General features: G+C 38.7%; 1 protein-coding gene across 2 annotated transcripts in view; it reads right to left on the bottom strand.

Moving 5' to 3' along the window:
• The window catches only part of LOC136884195 (uncharacterized), a 114690-nt gene that overhangs the window by 45657 nt on the left and 56830 nt on the right, over positions 1 to 12203 (bottom strand). For both annotated transcript variants that reach the window (XM_067156237.2, XM_067156238.2), the window contains one exon: positions 2534 to 2723. In XM_067156237.2, the coding sequence (XP_067012338.2) occupies positions 2534 to 2723 (190 nt within the window). The remainder of the gene's footprint in view (positions 1 to 2533; positions 2724 to 12203) is intronic.

The raw sequence follows: 12203 nt of genomic DNA, 5'->3' as shown, positions 1-12203 counted from the left end.
TTTTCTTTTACAAGCTGCAACAGTTTGCCTTTCTTCATGTCGTCCCGCACGCCGTGCCCCCTTAACCACTCAGCAAGAATCGACTTCTATGCTGCAATTGTCGGAGCTTTGTCCTGAATTACGGAATGGTCGGAGGCGTTGTCCATTATTATCGTACAATTTTCAGACAGGTTATTCATTAATGTTTATTCAAACCAGTTCTGAAAATTAACACTATTCATCTCTTTGTGGTAATCACCAGTCTTCTTACACCACACTACATATAAACAGTTAGGTACAAATCCGTTTGCAGTACCGGCATGTAGCACAAAAATTCTTCCCCCCCTTACCAATGGGCACTGCCATTGTACCTTCCACAAAATCATCTTTCCAGCCTTTCCGTACGGTATAATTTGCATTGATCCATGTTTCATCTAACCACACAATCAAATCAAAATTTTCTTTCATAACGTCCCTTAAACGGCAGCGCCACATCACAATATAACTTCTCCCCCATTAATACTCACCGGCCGTTTAATTTCTTGTAACGGAATCCCAGTTCCTTTACCACAACATTCAGTGAAGTCTTGCTTCCCTTAAATAATTTGCTTTCCCTCAGAGACTCACTTAGTTTCGCAAGAGTAGGGTGGTCTCTACTGCGGTAGTAGTCATAAATATACCGGCAAATGGCATCTTTCTGGAAACTGTCCAAATTCGTCACTGGTTTGGCCCGATTCCTTTTCTTACCTGGCGTTTCAAACTTAGAGGATCCAAGAGTTTGTTCCTCAGCCCGGTATTTCTCCTTTCCAACTGCCACTACTGTGTATTTACTTACTTTGGTAGCGTCGGCAGTTCTCTGTACGGCTTGAGCTACAGGAAGCGACGTAGCACCGTTCTCCTTTTTTATAAGTACTCGTGCACGCTGGACATAATTTTACGGGCCTGGTTTGTCCCACATCTCTCAATTTTTTCCTACTTGTCTTTCCTGAACTACACTGAGACATGGTAAAGACAACAAACTAAGTACACTAATACATGGATGTATATAAAACTGCAGCTATTTTATATTCTGAATAATCAAACATATATTGTACTAAATTATCTATGCTAAACTGTAAACTACACTATACTGTACTATACTAGAGAGATAAAGACTAAATGATGAAGGAAAATGCAAAATATTGTGAACCGTACTGACTACCATACACGCTGAGTGAGACAGATTTAACCACGTGATGAATGTAAACATTAGAGTTGGCAATTAGGTTTTGAGATCGTACTCTGCCGATATAAATCAATATAAATGGCAGCTTGGGATTGGTTGGATGTCGATGCTTCAGCGCATAACAACCAGACAGAGCCAAAATCAGCCAAAAAGTCAATTTCGAAGTAGAGCCGTGCGGAGTATAGCGATTAGAAATTGTACACCACCACCTTTCACTGATGTGTACCAATATCCTTCACTAAACCACTCTGAAACCAGGAGCAACTACGTATTTTAACTACTTAATGTACCAACCCTAGTTTCGTCGTTTTTTTCCAAGAAATTTCTGTTCAATCCCTCAAACCTATACAACATGCGAAAATGAACTGCTCATTACTATGAGTCTTATATACTTTTGCAGGGTGATAAAGTGACATAAATTCAGCCATATCACAGAGAACTTGTTCCTTATGCATGTTACCGAGGTACGTCACGTTATTTGCGCACTTCAGATTGCGTATATGACGAGACAAGTGGTGACGTACTCATTGACAGAGGAGGTGGTGAGTACACTGTTCTGCATACTGAATCAAGCAGCCACTCTAGAAAGTGAGCACCGACATGTCGGCGTGGGACATGTCACGCTCTGAGGACTTGTATAAGAGACTTCAACATTCTACAACCACCCATATCACATTTGCTCACAAACACCTCGTAGTTGCCATGCAGTCCCACTGATGCAGAAGACTCGTGGTGGTGTTTCGCTACGTTATCCACTCAGTACCCCTGCAAGTTCTCAAAGTTTATACTTTTTTCCCGTTATGCAATGGCAAACAGTCTTTCCACAATTCAGAGATACACAAATCTGGTTTAGAGAAAAACAGAATAATATAATCACTGTATCATAATGATAACCACAGCACTATCGCATACACACTTAATACCACTTAACGTTTTTACAGCTGATCACACAGATGAAAAAGAACACAATTGAGCACTTCTCATTTTAAAGCTGCCAATAAGAAAAGGACTTTCAGCCACTGAAGCAACTCCTGAAACAGAAGGAGTTTCAAAACATTTCAAGTTCTGCAATCATTGATCGTCAGGTGTTGTGTTGTATGTATTAGGACAAACATCTGAGAAATTAAGCAATAGCAGTTAAAATCTCCATCAAGGGTGGGAATCAAACCCAGGAATCACCTCACAAAGGAGCCAGACTTGTTAACCAACAACTGTGAAAACTTCAAATTGGCAACTAGAGCCATCTGCACCTTTCAGCATTCTTAGAAGAACCACGACTCACTTCTGGGGAAGGGGAACTAAGTTTCACACATCATATAGGAGTCTTACCACGTGAGCGAGTGAACAACTCCCACTGTTTAAATGTCGAGACCAAGATGTGGGCACCATTCACGTTGCTCTTGGTGAAGGAATGTCTGCCGACCAGGCAGTGGGTCTTGATCCTTATTGCTGTCAAGCACTGCTCCAAGTCCCAGGCCAAGCCACGAGCCAAACCTGCAGCCGACGTGAGGTACAGCACCTGAAATGTCGTATTCATTGACTCTACAACAACATTACCCCCAAATAAAAATTAAGACAAAACAAAATCATACGTTATGTACACAAACAGGGAATAATAAAATGTGTATCTGAAATGTTTCAGCTTTCTGAGAACTACACTGTTCGTAGCGTACGATCACGACAATGTATTCTTCGCATCCCATATCAGGACTCTGCCCATCTTTTCATCATTCTTCTCTAAAGAATCTCTGCAAAATCCTCTACAATTGTCTGGACCTGCCAGACCATCAGTTTCATTTCATCTCTCTTATTTTGACTTCTTTGGACTGTATCCCTCCTTCTGAGAAACCCTGTTCATATAACATCTTTAGCACTCTGCTTGTCCACTTCCTTTTCATGCCTGCCCCAGATCACTATGACATTTCTGTTCACTCTATTTGTACCTGTGCCTACATGCAAGTACTCCGCACATATTGTTTCTGGAATTTAGCAAAGAAAAACTGGGTACGAAATAAGGATGTCTCAAACAATGGATCCCGATACAGCACAGCGTTGTCCGGCCTCTGACAGCAAGTGTGAACCACGTGTCCAACAAGACATCTCTCAGATCAACACTAGGAAGTCCAGCGTAACGATAAGAACTGGCGGCTATTGAAAACAAACGTGTACAGTCACTAGTTCGTGACTAAAGAAAAGCTTAGCATTATTGAATAAGCAGAGAACATAGGAAACCACACAGCAGGAAGAAACTATGTCAGAGAAAGTTGTATTTGCAACTGGTGAAAAAACAAAACTCAACCTCAAAAAAGAAATATTAATCACCAGGCATTTTGCAGCCAAAAAGGCTGAGTGATTATGTAGATAAGAAAAATACAGATATGCAGTTACAACTGAAATGTGCCAACTGAAAGCTTTAGCTATAGCCAAGGGTTCAAAACTTGCCAGTGCTGACTGACAAGATCTTTTAGTCGCGATAGATAAGGCTTCAGAAGAAGAAATAACATCACTCAACGGCTACCAGATGATCAAAAGGGAAATGTCGTTGATTTTCGTTGTTAGGTTACAAATTTGCACTGAGAACATTCAGAAATACCACCACAAATTGGTAACATAGGTCACATGCCGGTCTATTTTGAAATGCCACTTTACAAGACTGTCAACCGGAAGAGGAAGTCCAGCATAATGATAAAAACTGGCAGTATGAAAAACCAAGGGTGTACGGTCATGTTATGTGTAACTGGCAATGGAAAAAAGCTACCAATTTACAGTATATTTAAAAGAAAAACCATTCTGAAAGTATCTGATACTCTGAAAGTATCAGAGAAAGGCATACTGGTGGATGGACTATGACCCTGTGGTTGACTGGGTGTCATGTTTAGCACGTTGCCCAGGCGTGCTACTAAGTCTTCAGAATGTATTGCTCCAAGTGTGATAAAAGTTACAAAATGGGAAAACTGATTTCGTGATTATCCCTGGAAGCCTAACACGCGTCCTCCAACCAGTAGTTGTGTTTTTAAACTAACCATTCAAAGCAGCTCTGAAACAGCAATACACACACTGGATGGCTGAAGAAAAACACGAGCCGATGCAGAGCGGAAAAAAACTAAGCAACCAGATGTGACTCTCATTGGTGAGTGGGTTAAATGTTCATGGGACTCCATTCGCTACTACTAGGGAGAAAAATCCTTCAAAAAATGTGGTATAGAGAATTCATATGATAGAACTGAGGACAACAAATATGATTCTTCTATTACTGACGATGAATAGAGGCATGCGAGCATGCAATTATTAACTTTAATATTGTATTTCATGTACAGTATTAACAGTAAATTGGTAAAAATTATAATTCATTGGAACAAGTTAGTGGAAGAAGACTGGTGAGAAGATAGAGGAGGTTCATTCACCACACCCAAGCAAGTGGAAATGGTTCAAGATGATTATTATTAGGAAGAGTCCCAGATGCTTTTACACCAGCATATGAAGTTAAGATTTGCTTCTTAAAATAAATTAAGAGTTTATTAAGTATTGAAGTACATTAAGTAAAATTAATTTCTTGTAAATAAAATTACGGTGCGCACGTCCTTCCCTATTATATCCATGACTACAATGAACAGCATGGTTGGCAGCTTTCACCAATTCCAACCTTAAACCTCACCGATCTAATACGCTCTCAGAGCCGTCCACACTAAGTCTCACACACATTTTCAATACTCCTAACATTTCTCAATCAATTGTCGGACGATGAATGTTTGGGTCAATACCTGACCCGTCTTTGTGAAATCCAAACTGTTCGTCCCTTCTATCTTTATCCAGAATTGTTTCCACTATGGGAGGGATGATGGTAATACCTCTAATTCTGGCACTTTTTCCTATCGGCCTTTTAAAAATATGGATTATTGTTTGCTTCTGCTACGCTTCAGGTACCTTCTTCTGCCTCCAAATTGTTGTATACGGAGGCTCACAAACAACGACAACAGGTTAACAGTTGGCTTATTTACAAACAAACTGAACACTGGCCCATCACGTCACAAGAAGAGGTTGTAACCATGGATGACACTGAACTCTTAGTCAGACAAATAACAGCATGCCATGCTGACAGGTTTAAAGAACCTTACATCAGCAACACAGGAGAGGAAAACTGAGGACAACCCCTACGTTTAAACATTATCCCAGGTGATTTAGTACACAACTTAATAACTTAGGTTACACAATATATAGAAGTCCCTACAGCGAGAATTCACAGCAGCAGAAAATTTACTCACTATCGCGGATTGTCGTCATATCCGATTTTTGTATGAAGGTCAGAAAACCCCCCATACACATTAAAATCTGTACGTAACGAAAATCAGTTTGTTCAAAACTTGCATTTCAGCGAATGATTTCCACACTACAGCTTACTTGTCTGCAATTTTTCGAAATCCGATACTACGCGAAAGTGTATGTTTAATTTAATTCTGAAAAAATCACAGTACCGTATTTCTCCGAATCCAAGACAAACACCACTTTTTCCTTCAAAAAATTTAAATCAGGCTCAAAAAGTGCTTTGTAAAATCATATGAATGCCTTTGTTGTAGAGTACGCATTTTTAGACTATATTCAGACGCCGAACGTTGGCTTTCGTTATGCCGCATTTTCTTTGCGGCTGCACAATGAATCTTTATTTCCACAGGTTTAATGGACATTAACTTAAAATTGGAATCATAATACTGAAGAGAACCCGCTGAAAATTTGCCGGCAATACCTATTCCATGCGTCTCTACAATACGGCAATCCGTCAGGAAAATATTCTTGCTGTCTATAAAACACAATAAATGAAAATGCACAGCCTATTTCCAGTCATTCGACCAGATGAGGAATGGAATGAAGCCCCCATCTAGCGGCGAGCATAGGAATTGTGTCGGCTGCCGAAGCCAGACTTACTCCTGGCAATGATTAATGAATGACAGATGGAATGAAATTATATTGGAGAGTGTTGCTGTAATGATATATGACAGGGAAAACAGGAGTACCCGGAGAAAAACCTGTCCCGCCTCCGCTTTTTCCAGCACAAATCTCACATGAAGTGACCGGAATTTTAACAACGGAACCCAGCGGTGAGAGTCCGGCGTCTTGCCACCTGAGCCACGGAGACTCTCAATAATAATAATAATAATAATAATAATAATAATAATAATAATAATAATAATAATAATAATAATAAAATAATAATAATAATAATAATAATAATAATAATAATAATAATAATAATAATAATAAAAATAATAATAATAATAATAATAATAATAATAATAATAATAACAACCATGCTGTAGTACGCTGCTTCTTTGTGAATTTGGGGGTGTGAAGAATCTTGACGGATTGTAGTGACTGACTGGGTGGGTTTTCTGAAAATCTTGTATCTTAAGTAGCTTGGGTGCCTGATAATAGTTAAGTCTAAAAAAATAATTTTCTGTTCAATTTCGGATTCGAGTGTGAATTTTGTATGCAGGTCAATGTCATTTAGATTAATGAGGGTGGTAGCAGCGTCTGTGATGCTTACTATGCTGTCGTCTACATATCTTGCCCAGAAAAGTTTGTTGTCAAAGTTGTTATTATTATTATTATTATTATTATTAATTTTGGTGTGTTCCAAAAAATCTAAGTTAATCTCGGCTAAAACACCACGCACCACATGCCGCAACGAGAGGCAAGTCTCATATAACCTATGCCATTTGACTAAGACGCTCTCTCTCTCTCCTTTTCATCAATTTTATCTATCATTTATTCAGGTTAACTTCATGGGCACCGCAATGAACTGGAAATTTATACCAACCACAAATTAAGAATGTGTCAGTTTTAACCACATCTTCATGTGCCGTCCTGACAATGTCCAACAGCATTTCAGCATGATTTTAACAAGCATTATGGGAACATTTCATTTTAATTATATTAGTTGATGTGGAAACAACATCTAGCAGTTCTGCGTCAGCTGGTGGTTATTAACGGTGGCATCCAGTGCTTGCATACTGCTAACACCACTCAAGTAGATTTGGTGATTGATGATCTGACTACAGAATCAACATTTACCAGTTCCCTTTTTGCAATTGAAATTGTAACGATTAACAGTGATGGAACTAACAATTCTATGAATATCAATACAAGAAAGTCTGGATGATGAGCATACTCCAGATGCTAAGAATCTAGAGCCTAATTTATTTTTCAGATTTTACACTTAGTTCATCCTACATTTTAATGTTAATTGTGTGTTTGTACATTAGTTTTCATGTCAACTGTGTGTTTTTACATTTGTTAAATTATTAGATGTATTACATTAAGGCTGAAGATGGCCAGCCAAGGCCAAAACTAGTCCCTAGATTAGTAATGTAATTCAATAATACTAGTACATAATATAGTATAGAAAAAGGTGGACCATACGACATTAATTTAATAATTATTATTGTGATCAAAATTCAATACAGATCAAAACCATGAAGTTTATATCCTATGTCTATAAAACCGTTACACTACTTTTACTCAGCGTCAGATATAACCGGCTACCGCTACACGCATGTCTCGCTTGCCGGGTTCGGCCAACTTCAGCGGCTAGCGATATATAGGCTTAATCGCGGACGTTGCAGGTCAACAAACGAGTTTATTGCACCACGGTATGGCCATTCCGACCTTGCATTTTTCGTGCACATACCTCATAATTTTATTTTCGACTTCCTTAAAGCGTCCTTGTTGCGGACCACTGAAAGCATCTTTTGCGGAGTACACATTTTCTTAGCTATCTTTGTCTTCATGCTGACGCCATATTGCCTGTGCCATATTTTATTGCGGCTGCACAATTATACTACATTTCTGAGGGTTTAATAACCATTAACTTAAAAATGACATCATAACATCGATGAGAACTCGTTGAAAATTTGCCGGCAATACGTGTTCTACGTTTCTTTATGACGATCCATCACAAAAATATTCCTGCTATCTATAAAACTTAATTTTACTAACAGTCAGGTACAGTTGACACATTATAACTCTGCCAATGAGTAGCCGTGCCCTAAGAACTCGAGGCTCACATGTTTTGATGCCATTCTGCAGATTTGAGAAACGTTTTTGTAGAGGTTAATTGAACATCAATCTCTCTTCACTATTTCCAGAGATCCAGTGACGTTACACACAGGCACTGTACAACCGTTTGTCACGGCTAGCGATGTATAATAAAGACGCGGTCGTTTACTGTTAACAAATTTTGTGTGTGCGTGCCTGGGTGAAAAGAAACAGCGTGGTTACTGCGGTAGTTGCCAGTGGTATTCATTACTGTTAGGCCGTGAATGCAAGACAACCCTTGATTTTTCGCATGAGATTCTGAGCGAAAAAAAACGTCATCTTGGATTCTGAGAAATATGGTATCACTCCAGAGTTTTCTTCTTCAAATGGCATCATCTAACCTAACCGTATATGTGTCATGAAAACATATTTGAAACACATGTAGAGAAATAAGATATTCTCGCTAAAAATTTACATGTGAATAGCCTTTCCAAAATTTAACTAGACGCGAGAAAATATGAACTATCCTCTGAAGTCAAGTGATGAACCCTGCCATATCTTGAGGTGTATCACATTCTTATGATACAGATGTTGATTCCCATAGGGAATCTGAAATATTTGTTCCGAATGAGTAAATTTATAATACCAATACAAATGGTCCCTTATTGGACATTATAAATTTTTCAGCAGTGAGACAAAGTCTCTCACAGTGCATTGGCACTGCCGGTGGTTTCAAGTAGCCTATGCAGTGGCCTCAACGGTATGCACTAGCCATGCGTCTTGGTGGATGTGCTAGGTACCAACTGACGAGCCCAACCCAGCACACAAGGCCGAAACGATGGCAACCAGGAATGAGTTAGCTGGAAAATTTATAATGTCCAATTCGGGACCATTTATATTGGTATTATAAATTTACTCATTCAGGACAAATATTTCAGATTCCCTATAGGAATCAACATCTATATCATCTGATGGCCAAGGAGGCAACAATTTTTGGTAGTGAGACAAAGTCTCTCATAGTGCACTGGCACTGCCGGTGGCTTCAAGTAGCCTACGCAGTGGCCTCCACGGTATGCACTAGCCATGCGTCTTGGTAGGTGTGCTAGGTACCAACTAACGAGCCCAACCTAGCACATGAGGCCGAAACGCTGGCAACCAGGAATGAGTTAGCTGGAAAATTTATAATGTCCAATAAGGGACCATTTATACTGGTATCACATTCTTACTCAATTTCAGCATATAACATTAAAATTAAGAGATTGTTTACTTCAGCCGTTATTTTTAACGAGTTAACAACTGCTATCGGCCACGTAATTTACGCATTTATTACAAAAACTTATCCTCTTTTATTTCGAATTTTCTTTAGAGAACAGCAGTCGTTGGGTATTACTAGAGTTTGTGATTTTTAGCATTTGCGATAAATGCGAAATATGCCGAAACTTTGTCAGTGTATGTGTCTTCATCTTATATGACCCGTACGGGTGGTTTTTAGCGATTTCGAATTCACGATAAAATGCGATATTGGTTCAAAATGCGAAATTATACAATTTATGCGAAATAGATGCGAAACTCTCAGTTTTATACGAAATAAACATGTATTTTTAAAAACTATGCATTTTTCTTAAAAATAAGATATAAATGTTGTTATTTATTTCAGGAGAAATAATTATTACGGCGCCCATTGAGATCGTAAAGCGGTAACATGCTTTGACGGACACTTCCGTCTTGGTGCACGGAACATCTATAAGTTCATTATCGCAGTCAGCTGGTCGGAGAGATTTATTCTCTTTGTTTTGCAGCCTAACCGATTGATGTCAGGTGTTACCTGAAGCTATTTTCTCTGTGTAAATAGTAACTCTAAGCTGAAATGCGGAAAATAAAAAGCACCTCATTTTGCCGCTCGTTGTAAACAATCATGGCGGCATCCAAGCGCGGCATGGATGAGTTTATTCGTAACTGGCTTGAAAATAGTGATGTTGATAGTGGAAAAGATTATCTGGAGAGTGAAAATACTTCTTCAAATGACAGTGATGAAAGTGATTCCGATTTCAGTTCCGAGATGATAGTGCCAATTGAAACTACGTGACAAAACCAGAATGCAACAAGAGCGAATGAGAAGTCTAGTTTTCCTTTTTTTTTTCTTTACGTCGCACCGACACAGATAGGTCTTACGGCGACGATGGGAAGGAAGCGGCCGTGGCCTTAATTACGATACAGTCCCAACACTTGCCTGGTGTGAAAATGGGAAACCACGGAAAATGATCTTCAGGGCTGCCGACAGTGGGGTTCGAACCCACTATCTCCTGGATGCGAGCTCACAGCTGCGCGCTCCTAACCGCACGGCCAACTCGCCCGTTGAGAAGTCTAGTAAAATGATACTTGGAATTATGTTCTTGTTGACAATAAGCCTCTTTCTGTAACGTGTAAACCAGTTTTTGAAATTCACTCTATAGTGAGGAGGGAGTTGGGTAATAATCCGAAAGAAATGTACTTAGGGAATGAATTTCTAACCCCACAGTTCTGGGAACACGTTACTAAGGAAACCAATACCTATGCCTCTACATTTCTTGCTAATTTATCTGCTTCCCTTGAAACCAGTAATACATTGGTTTCCTGTTACTATAGATGAGCTAAAAGCTCACTTTGCTTTGTGTATTCTTATGTAGCCTATGTGATTAATCAAATTTATGTTAAAGTGACAAAAAATAAATAGTATGTAAGAGAATATTTCCTTTCACAAGTAATGGCAGGCCAAAGGGTTAAATCATTCAATGTGTGGAATTTCTTTCACTGGCTAAAGAGCACTGCAAAGACCAGTCAATCAAACAGCAAATACACTTTCAAGCACCGCGGTCATTCTCTTTGTGTGTTGACCCTTGATCTTAGTCGGTTATTCTTGACATTGGTGTTGAGTAGTAGTTCTGTTTAAAAGTATGGTAGCGATTTATTTTATTGTCTGTTAGCCATGGGTAGAAGCGAAGTGACGATCAAACAGCATGCCGAAAGTCACAAATCGGGACATTTTTATGTAAGGATACAGATGGCCTGCAATCAAAAACTTGAAGGAAAAAAATGTTTTGCAAGCTTTCCTTGGCAGCACTTCTGTGTATTTGGGCCTCTACGGACAATGTCGATGTAGAGTTTTTTTTAGCAAGTACAACATAATTGTAACTGATAGGCGGTCTCAAATGAAGGAGGACACCTTTTAAATAATTGGCATGTTGTACTTAAATCATCATTGAAATTCCTCTTCCTTGTAGGTGTGTTGTACTGTAATAAATAAATACGTTCAAAATAGTATTTTTCACTTTGAAATTGTGTTTGTAAATTTGAAAATAAGCATATTCCTGTGTGTTCGTTAATACTTCTTGCAGTCTTATGTTGATGTTTGTCTTATTTTCCATAGTGAACTGCATGACAAGCAATGTGTGATTAAACAGTATGATTTTACTCCTAACTGTTGTGTGTGCAATTTAGCAAATTATGCCTATTTTTAACCAATTTGCTACAAAATGCTAAATTTGAGAAGTTTAGATGCTACAAAATGCTAAATTTGAAAATCAAAACGCTAAATCACTGATTTTTAAATGCTATAAACCACGAACTCTAGATATTACTAATCGACTCCAACATCGCCTTCGAATGTCGACGAGAGAGCTCAAAAATGCACATAGTGAGGAAACTAGACCTTACCAAAGATGATCGATCGCATTTTCTGGCAAACATTTCAGTTTCCTTATTCAATAGCGTCACCTATCCTAACTTAACCGTAATATACATATGATGAAAACATACTTCAAGCGCCAGTAGAGATATGATAACCTTCTCGCTATAAATTTACATGTTAATAACCTTTCCGTAATTTAACCAGACAGGAGAAAATATAAACTAACCTCTGAAATCAATTATGCACTCTGCCATATCTCGAGGTGCATCCGATTTTTACTTAATTGCAGTATTTAGCATTAAA

Source organism: Anabrus simplex, chromosome 12, assembly GCF_040414725.1.
Source record: "Anabrus simplex isolate iqAnaSimp1 chromosome 12, ASM4041472v1, whole genome shotgun sequence".
Lineage (NCBI taxonomy): Eukaryota > Metazoa > Arthropoda > Insecta > Orthoptera > Tettigoniidae > Anabrus > Anabrus simplex.
The sequence above is the reverse complement of the archived record's forward strand: the minus strand, read 5'-3'. Positions and strand labels throughout refer to the sequence as shown.